This window comes from Argiope bruennichi, chromosome 11 (assembly GCF_947563725.1).
Source record: "Argiope bruennichi chromosome 11, qqArgBrue1.1, whole genome shotgun sequence".
Classification (NCBI taxonomy): domain Eukaryota; kingdom Metazoa; phylum Arthropoda; class Arachnida; order Araneae; family Araneidae; genus Argiope; species Argiope bruennichi.
In genome coordinates, this window is record NC_079161.1 from 4,099,566 (window position 1) to 4,119,606 (window position 20,041).

Consider the following 20,041-nt stretch of genomic DNA (forward strand, 5'->3'; position numbering starts at 1 on the left):
TCATATCTACTTGCAAACAGCATTTGTCCAAATATACATTTTTACATATTAATTTCAAAAACAATTTAAAATTGGCTGAATTAAAAATTATAATATTTTGATAATGGACGTCTAAGAAATACAAAATACATTATTAGAATAAAATTTGAGCTGTAAACTGTTAAATCAGGTATTGACCTACTAAAGCATAACATAGTTATTCAACTAAGTTTATTTAGAAACACAGATTTTACTGTTTTTACAATTTTGACGATACATTTTTCTTCATTCTATATATGTTTTAAAGTTTTTACATATACACGTTTTTATACATTCACAAAAACTATCTTCAAAAATCATACATAAATATTTTTATAACTTGACAAAATTGCAAAACAGTTTCCAATATTTGAAAACATTGGAATTCCAAAGTATTTTTTCAATAACATCTTCCTAAATGTATTTACAATTTAGAATTTACACATTTTTCTATGAAAAAGTCAAAATTTAACTTGGGTTTAATGACTCAAGAGACGAAGGAGAAAAATCAATTTATATATATAAAAAAACATCAATGTCTAGTTTTGAGAGGAAGCAATAAACAGTATACAAATACTAAAAGTATAATTTTTGTATAAACTTCAAAATCCTGTTCTCAACTTCGAAATTTTTAGATCACCCACAAAGTATTTTCATAGAAAATTAATTTCAATTATAAAACTTTTCAATGAATACTGATTTTTTTTTTCAGGTTCACTCATTGTTTATAAATTTATATAAGAATTGCATTACAATTATTCACAAATTAACAATTCTATTAATAGACAAAATGCTTGCAATCAGTTGAAATTCGTCAAAGTTTCTCTCATCTGATGTATTGACAGAAGAAATTTCACATTCAAAATAAAAATTATGACATTAAACAAGTATTCTTTATAATACAGCTTCAGATTTCTAATATACACAAATAATATGGATGTCATTCACCAAAAAAAATAATAAGTAATTAAAATAAACAGGTATACACATTATAAGTACTAAGCCCTAATGCAAAAAAAAAAAAAAAAAAGCAAGTTTGTCACATACATAAATAAAGTAATATGTCACATAATATAATTTTATTTGGCATATTTTATAAAAAAATAATTAAGGTTATTGGGAACAAAATCAAAAATATGAATGAACAAGCACTATTTTGTATCTATAGATAGTTTTTACAATAGGAGCAAATGCGAAAGTAAAATTATATGCAAAAAAATTACACTTTCCAAAAAATTATATATTTGTTATTGAAAATTTAAACATCTATTATAAACATATTTTATTTAAGATGACAGTCCTTTAAAAAATTTTAAAGAGGAAATATTTCATATTATATATGCAATAATTTTAATTTATCTGCATTGTTTCATTTGAACTTAAAACTTGCATATATTTTGTTTGCCATGTTGTTGTTCAAAACTTCAGCTAAATTTCGGATTATTACCTTTTGAAGTATGGCAACATTCGAGTGTGTTCCCAAGATATCTTTTTCCAACTTTTTACCACCCTGCTCAGAGTGGGTATTTCATTAGTTATGGATTAAGCAAGGTTTCACTATAATTTAAACAGCATTTTTTTTTTATCATTATTATGTCTTGTCCATATATGAATACCATTCTTCAACAACTAAATTGATCAAATTTGGTAAACAGTTTTACATGAAAATTGTATAAAGTTTTAAGCAAACTCATCTATTGGAAATCTGCTTGTCTGAATGCATGTAAACACAATAACTCTAAGACACGAGTTATATGGATGAAATTTGGCACACAGCTTTATTATTAAAATATCAAATCTACCAAAGAATAGCAAATATCTGGTAATCTGTCAATTATTATATATGTGATTGTAATAATTCTAAGCGTCACAAAATATATATACTAAATTCAATATGTATCTCCCAAACTGTTGATTTTAAACAAATTTTGAAGCAATCAGTCAAAAATAAATATTCAATTCTGTTTAATAATATTAAGATGTAAAAAACATGCATGTAATTACGGAAAAAAAGGGAAGCAAATTAACTAGTTCTTTGTGCTTATTTTCCTTCATTCCTTTGATAACTCTCAATTTTACTCACAAAATGCAAATTAAACTTTCAACTAAATAAATACCAAAAGAGGTTTTATGTTTTGAGAGATCATACCTTGTAAAAGTGCGATTTTTAGAATATCAATTAGTTCAGATTTTAGAACAAAATTCAAAAATTTAATCATCTAATAAAACTGTTTTAAATATATTTTATTCTAGGATACTGAAAGAATTAGATATATAAATACAAATTATTTGCTTTTGAAATGAACCTAAAAAATGGGAAAAGTTGGTTCAGCCCCTCAAACGGTTGCAAAACAAAGTTTTTAAATTCAATTATTTATTAACCTTAGGTACTGTACAAATTTTGATCGTAAATTTCTTTAAAACAAATGGATTGTTATTAAAATAAATTACAACAATATAATGCAAAAAAAATTTATTAAGCTATCTAACAAAAAAATGAAATTATACATAAAAACAAAATACTTTTATAATAAAGAAATCATAAATCAGAAATAAATTATTAACTAAGCTCTTATTAAGGAATAAAGATAAATTTTCAGAACAAATGAATATACAAAAAAATTAACTAGTAAAATGTTTCTAGAAACATGATTCATATTTATAATGAAAACCATATTTATATCCCTCTTGAGAGGAGATAAAAAAAAAAAAAATTGCATATATCTCACAGCCTTACATCAGATCTGAACTAAATCCAAACATTCTACTGTTCATGAAAACGAAAAGTTACATTTTGATTCTAATTTATATATTTATATACATATTGACTTTTTTTAAACATATTTTTAATGTGATGTCTGACTTTTTGTTTCACCAAAGTGTTCTCTAATTAATTTTGTGAATTTATGTTAGCCTAGTATTTCAACCTTTGGTGCAAAATGTTTTTAGGAAACTTGCATCTTGGATTGGATTTCAAATATTTTCTGTTCCAAAGAAATGATACCAATAATATAATTCAAAACTGAAAATTGTGAACTCAGTATGGTTCCGGTTAAAACTACATATTAATAAAGAAAGAAAGTTATCTGAACTTATTGCATTTATAAGACACAAATGAATGCTTATTTTCAAAATTTCACAAAACAAAAATTCAGAATGTACTATAACTAAGAAACGTTAATAAATGCATGTCATGTAAATAAGTCATGGCCAAGTATTGTGAACTGATTAATCAAATAAATTATTATAATAAAAAAGAACAGCCATAATATTAAGGAACTAAACATTGGGAATCAACTTTTCAAAAAGATAAATATGCTTATTTACACTAAAATATGATACAGAACTAATGATTTAAAAATAAATGTAACAGATATAAAGATATTATGAACAATATATTTTTAAAGATTAGAAAATTCTAGAGAAATTTTAAAGCAGTGTGGTACTAAATATATATGTATGAAATTGTGCTTTTTTTTCAAACAAGGAAACATTTATGCTCTATATTCCATCAATGAATATAAAATTTTAAGGTTCAAAGAAATATTAAGAAGTAAAATATATATATAAACATATAAGAAATAATTATTAATCAGAAACAAACTATATTACTAATTTTAATCATCTGAATAATATATTTCCCAACAAAAGTAAACTCAAGCACGTTACAAAATAAATTAAAAAAAAAAAAAAACATTCTCATGAGCAAAATTTGTCACTGAAAATAATATGGAATAAAAATTAATCACCTTCAAAAATTTCATATTAAAAAATTAAAATATCATTTATGATAATCTTTTTTGAAATAACTACAATTTAGTAAATTATTAGATATTAATTTTTAAGGGAGGTAAAGCGGTTTCAAAGAGCACATTTCATAAAATATAAGCCTTTTTAAAAATGGTACATTTTTTTTTAAGTATGTAAAATTCTTAGCAGTGGATTAAAATTAACAAACATCAAAATTATTTACCTACAATTTATCAGAATTAATGTCATGCATATATACTAAAAAGTGGAAAAAAAGAAAGAAAAGATTGGAATACAAACTCATTCAAAACAAAAAGCAAAAAATGATAAATATTTTGTTAAGCTATATTAAAAAAAGGAAAATGTCATTTTTAGAAGGATAAGACAAATCACTTTGATCACAATGACAAAGAATAGAAATGAGATGGACAGCTATTTCAGAACTTTAAAGTGCTGATGGAAGGAAGATCAGGTAATTTCATATCTTTAATCTGTTGAGGAATATTCATATTTTTCACAGCCGAAACAGCTCTCGCTGGAGCAGCAGAAAGTCCAGCCTGCAAAAGAAAAAGATCACATTAAATAATTTCCCATCATTTTAACCTGCAATTACATATAAATCTGGTATCCGGGTCCTTTTCCATTAATCAATAAGAATTTCCAAAAGAATTGGGGTTACACAGCAGTTTTTACCATACCTTTAAATTATCTCTTACCTTTAGTTTTACTTTTGCACGGCAAGAAATTTTAGAGTTTTAGATTTTATTTTTAAATTTCCATACTTCTTTTTAAACTTTATTTCCATACTTTTTTTACATTATTTTAGAGCCTTATTGGCTTATGTTAGATGCAATAACAATGTTTCCGTCAAATGAAAGTAAACAACTTTACTATAAGGTTGAGAATTTTAACCCTCCAAACTGATAATGCAGAAAAAAAATCCTAAAATTAAGTTAAAAAATGGTTAAACTCATAAATTTCTATACAAAGAAATGTATGGATAAATAAGATTTATTTACATGCCAGAAGAAAAAGTTTATCCACTACAAAATTTCATTTCTTAGCTTTAATTTCTTTATATGCTTCCTATCATGCAAAAATAAAAGGTCACCTGATTTGAAAAGAAAAAAAAAAAATTATTGTGCAGGTGTTATATAATTAAATAAGTGTAAAGATTTTATAAAATGCCTTAATATACGTATGTATGTATGTATTTTATAAATGCCTTAATTTTGTATGTATGCATTTTATAAATGCCTTAATTAATATATGTTTCTTAGCATAAATTCCATAGAAATAAGCACTATAATGTCAGTTAAATTAAAATTTAATTTACAAGAAAAAAAAAAAGAAATTCATTGTAATTGTTATTTAATAAAAATAAATCTAGCATAAATGAAATGCAGAGTTACAAATCACTTGAGAGCAATTTTTAAAATATCTAATTCAAATCTGGATTCTTTGCATATTTTGTTAATTTATTAAAATATTTAGAATTCCAATAACTTATGAATATTATGTTCTAGTTACAAAACAAAATATCCACATTTTAGCAAACAAGCATATTAGTTAACAGATCAAAACATTTGGTTACCTCTTGCTTCTCCAGCTTATTTTGCTCCTCGATTCGAGAAATAATTTCAGACATATTGGTTTCCAAGACCATGCCACCCATCACCAGCTCGTTTAGTATATAGTGCACCTGAAAAAGAAAAAGAAATATCAATAAATAATTTATTATGATTAAGAAATATACTATGTTGAGTATAATTGACAGCAAATATATTAGTGACAAAGTTTTCTAAAAACAATTACTGACATTTACATGGAAGATATTTTAAGTAAACAATAAACATTGATTCAAAGGATCTCAAATCAAAAATGTTTAAATTTAACAGTTTGAATTTGATTAATTTGAAAAACATAACTGAAGAACAGAAATAGTTGTTGAAAAAAAATATTTCAAAGATCTGTTTTCTTTGCTAATTAAAGGGCGGTATTTTTTTTCTATTATTATTGTTTGTTTATTTTTAAATTCAAATATTGCAATATAAAATATTTTATGTTTTATATAAATTATATAAAATATTTTATGTTTACATGATACATATTATTCCCAGATAAATATGTATTTAAATAATTACTCATCACATATTAATGATTTAATGAATTTCAAATTTTTTACTAACAATGTTTTAACCCAAATTGTCTCTGATAAATCTATAACTTATTGTAAAACGCCTTCAAATTATAAAATGCGAGTGAAAATTGCTGCCTAATATTTCATTTTCGTCCAATTTTTTTTAAACATTCATTTCCAAAAATCTTACCCATTGCCACTTTTGTATTCAATATGGGACTAAAAATAATTCCGAGGCAAAATTTAAAACATTTTTGATAAAGAGAAGGGTATAAAAACTGACATGTTGCTGATGAATTTTCCATAAGTGATCTAAAAATATAATACCAGTCAATTGTGTATTGGTGTCAAAAGCAGTCATATATCTGGTCAGTAATGTATTAAGAGCAAAAGATAATGACCTTAGATAAAGTAAGCCATACTTCATCAAAGAATAAGAACACAATTTTTTAAAATTCAAAACAAAAATACATTTCAATATTCCAAAGAAAACTGAAATTATCTTAACAACAACCATTTTATGACATCCCCCCCCCCAATATTTTATCAATAAGTGTAATGAAGCATATATCTATGAAGCAAAACAGTATTCTGCTATTCAATATCATTATATATATTACTAACATCATTCAATTTGAACAAATGTCTCTATAATGCTTGTATCCTTTTGATCATATAATTTATAAAATAGTACTACAGAATAAGTTTTATATGATTAAACTAAATTTGGCAAGATTGAGAAGATATAAGTAAAAATAAAAGTTTAGTATAGTATTTGTGACAACACTCTTCAAAAAATGCTTTAGCCTCATTTGATATCTTAAACAACTGTCATTGTTTGAGAATTTAAATAATAAAATTATACTGTAAAATATAAATCTAGAGTTAATAGACTAGATTGCCACAAAATGTAAACTGATAATTTATGGCAGAGTTAAAAAAAAATAGATGTACAAGACACAAGTAAAGTTTCACAGAGGAAGAAAAATTTAAAAGACTAATTATGCTATGAGGAGTAAAACTTGACTAGACTGATGATAACAGAAAACATCATCAGAAGAATAAGAAAGAATAAGAAAACAGTTATTTTGGGAAAAAAAAAAAAAAAAAAGATTTTATTCATAGCAATAGAATGAAAGCTAGGATTGAATCTGGCAACTACTGAACTCATAATAACTATTTAATGAAAAAGAATGTAATTATAAATACTTTCACATTTAATAATAATTCAACCTTTCACACAAACATTAATAACAACAACAAAAAAAAAAAAATGTTGCAAAATAATTATTAAGTAATGTATTAATGTATAAGCAAAATAATAATGTAAAAAGTAATGTAAATCATAAAGTCTCTTCAAAATGCTACCATTCAAATGACAATAAATGTTTATAAGCAATATCAAAGAAGGAAATAAGGTATTCTTATGATGCAAGAGTTATATTTGGCTAAACTGCACCATAGTGAAGAGAAAAAAAAAAATTATCTCAAATAACAAACAGATATCAATTTCTTAAGCATTAATGAATCAAACAAACAAAATAGGAATTAACCTAAAAAGGTAAAAACATAAAGGTTGCAAGAAAAATAACATAAAAAGGAAATAAATAATTTAATTTAGCTATAAAAACATTCTATTTTGAAATTATATAGAGTTTTTTTTTTTTTTTGGTATGATCTTGCTATTTTAAATAAAAAGAAATATGAGCACAAATTTTTTCTCTAAATTTCTAAGACTCATCAGTGAAAGAACATATGGCCCAATTAGGATTTAATAAAACCTAGTGGAAATAGATTCTACCATCCAGTTCCACGTCAACAAGTATTCTGATGCCAGCATAGCATGGCATGTTGATATTCAGAAAAACAATAGCTTTAAATGCTTATAAGAATTTAGGTAATACTTTCATTTTCAAAATGGTTACGGGAACACATGACTATAAATGAAACATCAAATACTTAACAAATAAATATCACATTACCTTGTCAACATGGAAAATTAAATCTAACTCGCACACATTTTCAAAGCACTTATCCAGTGTTTCTACAAAGACCTATTTAAAAAAATTAATAACATATTAATTTTAAAATGAAAATTTGAAAACGTTAACATTTTTTTAATAATGACCAACACAATTAATCAATACATTTTAAATAGTAAAATAAAAGATACACAAATTTTGACTTTTATTAAAAAAAATTTTAATAATTAACATCCACCAAGAATATAGTTACAACAAAATAACAACAATTTCATTTTTTAAAAAAATTGTTTCTAACAGCTGAAAATTAATTCCATAAAATGGAATAATGTATAAAATAAGTTATGCGAAAGAAAAAAAAAGATTTATATACTTGCTAAATTCTAGAAGAATTTGAATGTTTTGTAGTTTTATTATAATTAAAATTACATGAATATTAAAAATAAACTGCATTCAAGAACAAAAAAATTACCACATTTTTATCTTGATACATAGATTAACACATAATTAAAAAATTTCAATAACAATATGTCATTTATTAAACCTGTTTTCTTTCCAAACATAATATTTGACATAGTATATAAATTTCTCTTAATAATAAATTCACCAGAACCATCTGAAAAGACCATTATTTCTCTCAATAGAAAATCAGTGTAAGACAGATCCCTAAACTATTAGTTCCACCCCCCCCCTTTATTTAACACACAAAGTAGATTATTATAAAAATAGGACAAAAAAAAAAAAAACCTTGCGAAAGAGGTTTTTAAAATTAAAATTAGCTTGTTTTTAGAATAATGTTAGTTATTTTCTATTGCATCTATCATCAAGGTTAGGCACAATGTTTCACAAATAATTAATGAACAAAAAAACATTACAAAAACAAACATTATGAGTATGAATATTAGAAGTTGTCTTTCAATATTACTCGCTTCTGCTGTCATATAAAAAAATTATCTTCACAAGTATTAAATATTTATTTTGTTATACAAATATTAAATGTTTCTACATTTAAATAACATATTTACATCTATTGTATGTAAGGTAATTCAAAAGGTCTTAGACAAAATTTAAGAGAAGAAAGAGTAATAAAGTTACTTTCACATCAAAACATATGATCACAAACATAACATGACTGCTAAAGAGGAAACGGTGAAACTGCAATAATGAAAAGAACACCATGCTACATAATATCTGCTAAGACATAACTCTGAGAAAATTTCTTGAAGGGATATTCAAATAGTTCCCTTATTAATACACTCTAATCTAATTTGCCATTTACTAATAAATGGCAAACTAGTACACAATATCCTACTCTACCAGTCTAGCACTGACAATAAATATTATATTTCTGATGGATTTTTAAAGTTCTGCAGGTGCCAGTTAGGAATAATAATCATATTCCTCTTTAAAATGGAGATTTATCTGCATTTCAATCAGCTGCTTCCCTGCCGTAATGAACCTCTAGTGATCATGTTTTACAAAAATAATTGGTCTATGTATGCTTGATTTACCCTTAAAACTTGTTAAAGAAGTTTGAACTTAAAATGCATAAAATAAAGATATATATTAATAAAAGTTATACAAAACCCTACAAAACACATGGAGAAAAGGGAAGAGCTGAAACATTCAATTTTTATTATACGCTACCTTTAACAAACTTTACCAATTATCTTTTCTGAAATTAAAAGTCCAATTTTCAAAAAATTCAAAGAACTTATTAATTATTTTGAAATGTATAAAGAAAACTTCAAATCACATGCCCTATAGCATAGTAAAAATGTACTAGCAGTATAATTTAACTATGCCATAGGCATTTGTTCCTTTGACACCAAATCCAAATTACACAACATTACTGAAAGGAATCGACCTTTACTTTGAAAACTCTTTTTTTATTACATAGAGAAAAAGATAATCCTTCTTCCTATGTGTTTTCATAGATTCATTCCTCTCAACAATTATTTGGAGTTTACACAAATGACACAACAAAAAATTTATGTGCTGCAAAGGTTGTTCTAAAAATGAGAAAGTAAAATTAAATACGGCAACTTAAAATGTCATTTTATAAAGAAATATCATAGTAGCACACAAAAAGATGCTTATACAGAACCTTAACCTAGCTTTTATTAATTTGGTTTTGCCCTTATTTTAATCTGGAGAAAATGGACAAATTAGACAAGTAAAGATGATGGTGGAATTATTTTAAATTCTTATTTATGTACTAGTACTAGGAAGTATGCAATATTATTCGTTATGGAGATTCTCACTGAAAAATTCTCTACATTTTTACTCAACTGCTCAGAATTGATGCATCATATTTTTTTAAATGTCAGCTGACATGAGGCCAAGTGGATAAATTAGCTATATTTTAATAAATGTTTGTGAGTATACTGACTGACAAGACATGATATTATATGCACCACTTATTTCTCACAGGTGACCACATTCAAGATTATATATATATATATATATATATATATATATATATATATATATATATATATAATCAATTACAATATTTCAGTACTGTGACAACAAAATATTAGGTACTTTTTAAATATATCCATTCTATTTATTGCATATTCCATTTTGCAATATTTCTTCATGCATCTAAAGAACAGTCATTAATAATTTTTTTAATATAAAATGCACTTTTACAAGCAAGCATGAAAAATTAAAGTGTTTATTCTGATATAAAGTAAAGTATTTATTCTGATTTATTTAAAGTTTTATAAATATAGCATCCAAAATACATTGCTTCTAATTTAATATTAATTCTTAAATAAGATAATTAAACATAGAATATTCTGACCTGAATTAAATCTAATATTCCAAGTTCACTTTCAGATGAATCTACACAGAAAACAAAATACAAGGTTGCATAATGTCGGTAGATTAACTTGTAATCCGAGCCCCCTATTAGACTGAAATTAAAAGCAAAATTGATATAATTCAGACACTACTTTTAGAATAGATCAATACATCCAACAGAAAAAATATGTATCAAACAAAATAAAAAAAAACATTTCAAAATAAAATAGAGAATATATTTATTTTATTTAATATATAATTATTTCATAAAATTGAATGACACAAAAAAATTACAAACAAAATGGTTTTGAATTAATGTAGTTAACAACAGAGGCTGCGTTGGGGGGGGGGGCAAGTGGGCAATTGCTCATTGTTGGCAACTTCAAATAAGATATTGCATTTTGCCAAAATTTTTTGATCAGTCGACTAAAATTTCAATGTGATGGATATCGACAATGTTAAGTTTACAAATTTTCAGACATCTGATTTAAATGTCATTCATTCAGCTTATAATTTGCACTATATTCAGCAGAATATTCAATAAGCTTTCAAGTGTATACGATGTCACATTTTTGTCGACTAAGCTTTTTCTTTTGGCTAAGATGTTATCACAGGTTAGGAGAAAAAAATAGTTTTCTTCGAGTGTTTCGATTACCTTCAAGCACAGTTATTAGGGAAATATACTTTTATATTATACACGAATAGAGTTGTTTTCCCTAATTCAGAATTCAATGAATAATAGTTCTAAAATAAATCATTTTTTTCCCATCCAATTGTTACTTTCTTGGTAACGAATTAGGAAATTTATTTTATTCATCTCACTATGAGAATTGTCTGACTAAAATCTAGTTAATAGTCAAACTAAATTTTTGACACTCTTGTGTTTATGCATGTTAAGGATATTTTCTTTGCTGTAGCCAAATTATATGAATTCATTATAAATAACTGGAGTAAGTAAATTGTATAATTGTAAATTAAGTTTATTTAACAGTAAAATATCTGTTCTTTTTTTTTTCAATCTAATTTATCAGGCTACAATCATCACACTAAAATATATTAACGACTGCAACAAATAAAAAAAAAAAATGTGGTATGGTAGTTTTTTAGCTATACTCAAAGAGTTTATCAAACTACACATTAAATTTGTTAAATAAATTACTACCTAAATTCATCAGACTCTTCATTTAATATTATAACTATACAATTGTGGAATGTATCATTTTTATTTTTTTCCTTCAATTACTATTCATGGCAAAAACTATATAATTTTAGAGGTTTCTAAATCTTTAATAGACTTTGAATAAAGATGTCTTAATAAAATGATAATTAAAACAGTTATTTTTAGATTATTAATACATCACACATTAACCTCTTGACATTCGAATTTACTTAACTTATTTTAATCCCTAAAATAATATAAAAACATTTGAGATAATGATGCATTTAAGTGATTTTTTTCATTTTAAATTATTTAATATTTTCACTTATTGCAGATTAAAACTTTAGTGATTTGATACAAGATTCAGACTCATTATTGTAAATGAAGGAGTTAAGAAAAACCAATACATGAAAGATAAAATTCATTTTTTGGGGAAAAATGTTAGCTTGCAATAGTTTTGAGGGAAAAAAGTATTTAGCTGCAAGACCATATGCCTAAAAATGAAGATCGGGGAGTTCATATTCAAGATCTAATTGTTTTTTTTTTTAAATAAAATGTATTGATTTTTACTTTCTTATATACATAATGTAGAGAAAGTATAGTAATTGTCAAAAAATTTGAACTCAAGATTTTGACAATCTCCTCATTTTAGACCTCCTTAAGTTCGAAAAGCACAATTGACAAAGACATCTAAAAAATGTATACATTCGAATTCTGGCTCGTTGTTGCAATTCTTAAAAAATTATTTTAGGTAGGTAACTACTTTGATGTTCAGTAAAAGAAATTAGAATATTTTTTTACAAATATCTTTGTAAATTTTTAACAGTGAAAAAAGGGGTCAATATCTGAAAAAAAAAAAAAAAGAAAGAAGCTAAATAATATTTTATTTCTTTTAATTAAATATAAAAATTAATTATTATGAGTTATTTTGAGGCCAAATTAGAGAAATTGTGCTTGCCCCCCTGTCCAATTGGTCTTGCCCCCTTGTCAGGCAAACCTCTGGCGCATCACTGGCTAACAATGAACAGTAGAATAAAAGTTTCCAGTCTAAAAAGATTGTATCATAGAAAGATAATAGACTTAGAAACATATAACTGTTCCATCATCAAATTTGTAGCACTTTCAACACTTGTGAGGATGATAGAAGTAATGTAATTTTCAATCTAAACTATAAAGCACATTAATTAAAAATAGAAACAAAAATTTTAAATAAATATTTTATGTGTACTAGAAATGTCATTACAAATTATTCAAACAAACTATTATGTAGCAAATCATATAAATTATTATAAGCAAATTACTTCCTACATGCCAATAGATTTTATATAGAAAATGCAATTTGAAAACTTTGAAATATATGTTTTAAATAAATTACTTTAGTTCACTGGCATTGTACATCTACATCTTAACATCAAATAAAGAAAAACAAATAGAAATAGTTAGAAAGATATTTCTTTGTACAGAAAATGCACCATTCTCTTGATAGAGAGATATTTGATTGTAGAAAGTGGAGCTTCATCTTGCATACAATACAAAAACATTATCTGGTGTGGCAACATTATGCATTAGCAAAATAATATATTCATAATCATTTCATCAAAAATAAATATATTCTCAATCATTTACTTAAATTATCATTATCTTTTATTTAAAGCTCAAATTATTCTTTTAATAAAATATAGCAAAAAAAAAAAGAAAAAAAAAAGAAAAAAAAGAATGAAAATTACAAATCGTTTTTTTTGGGTATAAATAAGTTACCATATAATTGAAAACTTTTTTAAAAATCTACTTTTAAAAATACAACAGACATCTTCACATTAATGTTACTAAAGTATACCATAAACTATTTTCCATAATCTATAAAAAAATGCTACATTTTTTTTACTTACCTACCACCTTCAAGAAAATTGCATACATTATCATCTCTTTTGCTCACTAACTGAAAAGTTTCTCGGATTATCTGCTGTTGCATATCTTCAGGCTAAGTTTAAAAATAAGCAACATAATTTAATAACAAAATAGGTCATAAAAGGTTAGAGATTTACAAGACTGATAATAAATACATCAAATTTTATATCATAAGCTTTTAACAATAAATGGAACATAAAAGTGCAACCAAAAAGTTTGTAAAGATGGCAAAATAAAAATAATTTCAATAACCATTAATTTTAATAACAAAAGCAAAACAAAATCATTTTCATATAAAATAAAGCAAAAAAGCATCTAGAGAAAAACAGCAAAACTAACATTTATCTTTTTTGGTTTCATGTACTAAAAGGCTGAAATCTACTTTTAAAGCAGAATTTGCACACACCATGTCTATGACAGTTAAATTATGTACTAGAGAATTTAATTAATCAGTCATGTTTTTTTCAAACATCCTTTGACTTTGCTAGGAAAGTAAAGTATCAAAGTTGTACAGTATCAAAAGTAAGAAATCCTTATTTTGAAACTATACAAATGAAAGAATATAAATTCTGCCTATAGTATATAAAATTGAGATCAGATTAACTTTAACTTAACAATTATTTACATATTTTACAAGTTATGGAAATGACTAATACAAAACTAATTTTATATAACAAGAAAGACAATTTAACAATGAAAAATAGCAACAATTATGGCAAATCCTTAAATTAACAAATAATTAATACTGTCACATTAGGATATTGACTAGTTTATCATTTACAAAAGATTTTTTTTTTCAACATCTAGAGTCTAAATAATATTCCAGGTAATTATTCAATGAATTTCATTTAGTTAAATATTTCAAGAGGATTAATATCAATGTTACCAATCATTTTAAACTATTTTATCACATAAAATCCTATATAATACATAAATTATTTTTTCTTTCATAAAATATTTAATTTAGAATCAAATATAAAATAACATAATATTACTCTTCTTTCATATTTTTCAAGAAATTAGATGAGTAATGGTACAAACTGGTATAATGTGTAAATTATGGGGGGAAAAGCATTTACGCAAATAAAAATTTATATTAAAAATGTTGTTGCTGACAGAAAATCATGAAAAAGAATCACAGATACGAGAATAAGGGGGGAGAACATTATTATATAATTACATAAAACATTACATCTAATATACTAAATATCAATACATACATCAAGAAGATTGAAATAGCAATTTTTAAAACCATTATATTGTCATAATTCATAAAAAATTAAAGCAAATTTAGATTTTCTGAAGCAACAAAACAATTTTTAATAAAATCGCTATTATGGAAACTTAATGAACGGTATAACAGCATTTTATAAAACTATGCCATTTAAGGAAAAAGCACTAAAAATTAAAAAAAAAAAAAAAACTGATATTGAAGTAACTTTTCAACTTTTAATTTAAGACCTTCTTATTCTTTAGACAGACAGGAAATACAAAATTGAATTAATATGTAAATACTACAAAAAAGCTTACATAAAATTGATAGAACTTAGTGAGTCTAGGCTTCCCATGGTTATTAAATACTAAAATTGCTTTAATCATATTCTGAGCTCGAGAAAATGCAAAGAATTTACACCATTCCTAACTTAGGAAATTGTCAAACGTGCCATGCAAACACGGAACGATAAACAAATCAAGTCACATATGTTTATGTCACGCAGCTTAGTAGCATTGACAAAAGAAATACGAAATTCAAGGTTTGTTCTCCAGATCAATTTAAAAAAATTAAAAACTAAAGTCTTATATGATATAAGAAATACTTTGTAGAAATTCAAAAAAGTAAATAATTGCAAAGGAGGCATATTTTGGTGTAAGGGAAGAAAATAAGTGAAGAATGAATAAAAGATTACTTATTTTTCGATAAAATGAAAGTGATGTTTTTTTATTTTTTCCATAACTGTAACTGAGTTATTTTTACATTGTTTTTGTTTTCGTTGCTCGGTGTCTCTGCAAGTTTTCAACTCCTCTACCGCTGTCTTAAAGTGCGAATTACTATCTCTGTTAAAAATGAATACGTGATTATTCGCATTCATTTTTTCATAATAGGTCTGACTGTTTCCTACTTAAATGGAAACAGTCGTGATACTTCAGTTTTTTTTTACTTCTTAATCGTTGAAAGATAAAGTGCTGAAGGAAAAAGTATGAAGTTTGCAGAACATTTAGCTGCTCATATCACTCCCGAGTGGAGAAAACAGTATATTCAGTATGAGGTAATTTACATTTTTTAATAATGTTCAGTAATTCAAAGGTACTTATGTAATATGAAAATGTTTGTATAAAATTAAATTTATTTAATGTTCTGTTTCTCTAATGCAGAGGGTTATTTTTTGAAATTGATTCAGTTGGAAAAAAGCTTTTAATTTAAGACTGTATAATAGCTCAAACTTTCTTTATATCTTGGCTTGAAAAAATTTCTATTTGACAGTTTAGTTATTTAATGTTAATAATAAATAAAATAATTCATCCATTTCATACTGCAACATATTTTAGTTATGAAGAGTCAATTCCCTGTTATAAGGTATCATTGCCAATGGTGACTTAAAATCAAGAGCATTTATGCCATCCAGGATACAGGTTGAATTTGTGTTTTCAAATGTATCTATATCGTATTGAATTACCCTGTGGAATCCTTATGAAGCTGTATACAATCTTCATTCTACACTGACTTGTGTGATGTATGATTACAAACATCCCATCCCATTAAAATTATTTGTAACCAGCTTGTTAGAACTGAAGTGCATGGTACAGATTTTTGGCCAAAATCTGCCAAATTGTACTATACAGTTTAAATTTTGCTAAATATTAACTAAAGAATATAGCTGTCTAAAGATTTACAATTTGGCAACTGTGCTATATTCTTTAGTTTAGCCACTAAATTTCTTATTCTTTGATCAATTATTCCATTAATTCTGAACTTTTTAAATCAATTCATTTAATTAAGATACTTTTTATATTAACTCTTATATGTTTCCTTATATACATATATATATATATATATATATATATATATATATATATATATATATATATATATATATATATATATATATATATAATTAAGGATGTATATAAGGACCTATTTTAGCAAAGCTTTATTAAATCTTTTATAAATTTTATTCTTTCAGAAATTGCATTGCAAGATAAAAAGAATCCCTCACTTTCAGTAATGAATGATGTAGTCAAAAACTGATTATTTATTGCAATTTTTTGCTTAAATATCTAGAGTGAAATTAAATGTTTTATAAAATAGACTTATCACTTGTTTACTTTAAAGGGAATCTGGTTATAATTTTTTTTTTAAAAATTATTTCAACAGTTGCTGTACTTAAGGAATTACTTTTAACATTTGTGTAAGGGAATATGATTCCTGATCATTATTTGATTTAATACACTTCAATGCTGTTGTACAGTTTTATATTATTTTTTTTATTACTTTGTATTTTATGTTAAAAATTTCTTTATTTTAAATCTCCTCTTTTAGGAAATGAAGTCCATGTTATACTCGGGAGTGGAAAGGGCTCCTTCCCCTGAAGGTAAGCAATTAAAAAATATATACTTTTTAAATAAAACTTTATTGCCTAATTAGAAAATTATGTGCAAGATCATAAGAATTTATAAATTAGCTAGGCAATCTTATTTGTACAATATCTGGTAAAAAGTCTTCCTATTTGAAGCAGAGACAAATTAAATAATTAAGTATGTATATTAGGGTTTCCACAATATTGGGAAAATACAAGAAAATTAATAATCATCTAAAAAATTGGGAAATTTAAAAATTTCCCTAAAACCTTGAAAATATGGGGAATTTTATGTTTCTTAGTTACTTTCTCTTTTCTTATATGAAAAGTACTAATCATTAGGCATTAAAAGAATAAAAAATTATAGCCATAGTACCAAAAACAAAATAATTGTATAATCACAGTAACTTATCCTTTTTTTTTCTGTATAGATCAGCCTTATTTCAATTTCAAAGACAGTTGTTCTCTTTCTATGAGATTCTCAAATTGTTGCAAATTAGGATGTATGTGACTGAGAATAGAATAAATTTCTCTGGTGGGAATTGCAGCATTCAATATGCGGATGTATTGCAGTTTTGTTTAGTCACCCATATGTGAGTTTATTGAATAGTTTATCATTTGAGAAATTGTAAGCTCATTCAGAGTAATTTAGAGAATATTTTTAAAACAATGAGCTACTCAAAATCAATTGATAATGCAGATTGGATGGACAAAAGTATGAATCCTGATTTTGCTGAATGGGTTAGAAAAGTTCTGCAAAATCCATTTGCTGCATACTGCTGGCTTTGTAAGAAGGTAATAAGTTTAAGTAATATGGGAAAATAGGCACTTACTAGTCATACAAAAGAGGAAAACATATAAAACTGCATGCCAAAACAAAAGTATGAGACTTTCAAAAAAGTAATAATTTATATTGAACTTTGTTTCTGAAAGGGACACAGAAGAAGGTGATATGTCAAGCCTGAAATAATCAATTGAAATAAGCTAATTTTGAACTTTTTAGTTCAAGAGCAATTAATTAAAAGCATTTTGGGGCATTAAAAACTTATTGCATCATATTCATCCTGCATTCAATGATTTATTGGAAATATTTTCACATATGTTTACTTATAGTGAAATAGTAAAAAATGTGCTTTAGGTTATACAAGAAAGTTGTTGTATTGTGCAGATTTACTCAGTTTTTTTCAACAGTTTCTTAAGAAATCTTTAAACGATAGAAGATTTGTAATATGCTTCGACGAAAGTTTAAACTGCATATCACAATAATGCCAAATGGATTTTATTGTAAGATATTGGTCTGAATCAACCAATAGTCTTCACAAATATTGGAATTCAATATTTTTAAACCATACCGCTTCTCAAAAATTGTTTGAAAGTTTTAAAGAAGTTACATCAAGTTTGGATATACAGTTACTTTTACAAATTAGTAAGGATGAACCACATGTAAATTTCAAATTTTTAACATGCCAAAAAAGAACTTCTGTGTAAAAACTATTGTATAATTTTAGATCTAGGTACTTCTGGATTACATATAATCCATTGAGCTTTTCTGCATGAATCTAAATCTACTGAATAAAATGTAAATGTTACTTTAAAAGCAATGTATACAGTATTTAAATATAGTCTATCTTGACATGAAAATTCCCAGGAAGTTATTGGTTCTTCTGAATTTTCATTGAAGTTTTGTTCTTTCCACTGGGTAGAAAATATCATTTTCCTGGATCTGCCTTGAATGTAATATTATATTGTAAATGCTTGTCAGACCAAATTGATTCTGACTAAAATTAGCATCTATTACATTGCTAATATTTTTCAGACATTTCTTTAAAATATTCAGACATCTGAACCAATGATGCCTTTCTTATATAAAAGTCTTTTCATTTTTATTAAGCAATGAATAAAAAACATTGTAAAAAAAGTATAATCAAAGAAGCAAAAATATTAAACAATTTTCATAGACCTAGATGATCCTAAAAATCTAAGACTGAAAAATAAAACTGATATTGGAATAATAGCATTAAACATGTTATTTGATTATTAATAGAGCTAATGAAACTGAAAAAATGCGACTTTTTTTATTTTTGAGAGGATTTTATATTTGTGAAGATTATTATAAAAATATTACCACATAAAATTTTACTGATATAAAAACTGCATCTTGTTTAAATTCACTTTTATTGAAGCACTTTTCTTTTTCCACTCATTAAAACTACAGAGTATTGTAGCATTAATATTTTTATTTAACTAGCATATGAGTGCTCTTCGTGCATTTCTACTTATATTGCAAAATCATACAAGGAAAACATGGTGAATTTTTTTTCCAGATGTCAGTGCCAACCCTAGGTATTTTTGGTTCAAGAAAGTTATATTTTTCTTTCCTACAATAATGAGAGCTTTTTTCATGTGCTGTCATAAGCTAGACAGACAACAGATAATGTTATTTTATATGTATGCTCTCAGTCCTTTCTGAGTTCGAAGCATAGATGCAATTTTATTGGTAATTGTTTTGCTACGATTTGGCAGGTTTTGTTTGAGCTCCTTATTGAAAGATATCCAGTTAATAAGTCCCTAGCCTTTTCAGATTGGGCATATTTAATATTTTATTAGTATTTTTTTTTAATCCTAAGAGTACTGGAAATATAATTTAAAAAATGGGTTCTGGAAAACAAAACAATTGCTCCTTTCTAGCATTTATTATATT

General features: G+C 25.1%; 2 protein-coding genes across 2 annotated transcripts in view; one reads left to right on the forward strand and one right to left on the reverse strand.

Annotated features, from left to right (window-relative positions):
* Window positions 1-1,086: 1,086 nt before the first annotated feature.
* On the reverse strand, window positions 1,087-15,459 carry LOC129957608 (AP-3 complex subunit sigma-2-like). The gene is made up of 6 exons (XM_056070025.1): window positions 15,296-15,459; window positions 13,747-13,838; window positions 10,700-10,811; window positions 7,891-7,962; window positions 5,363-5,470; window positions 1,087-4,325 (listed from the first exon to the last, which is right to left on the reverse strand). The coding sequence occupies exons 1-6, from the start codon at window positions 15,362-15,364 to the stop codon at window positions 4,206-4,208; spliced, it is 573 nt and encodes a 190-aa protein (XP_055926000.1). The 5' UTR covers window positions 15,365-15,459; the 3' UTR covers window positions 1,087-4,205.
* Window positions 15,460-15,764: 305 nt separating this feature from the next.
* The window catches only part of LOC129957529 (xenotropic and polytropic retrovirus receptor 1-like), a 29,193-nt gene continuing 24,916 nt past the window's right edge, over window positions 15,765-20,041 (forward strand). The window contains exons 1-2 of the mRNA XM_056069878.1: window positions 15,765-16,032; window positions 17,304-17,355. Coding sequence (XP_055925853.1) covers window positions 15,964-16,032; window positions 17,304-17,355 — 121 coding nt within the window. The 5' untranslated portion in view covers window positions 15,765-15,963. The remainder of the gene's footprint in view (window positions 16,033-17,303; window positions 17,356-20,041) is intronic.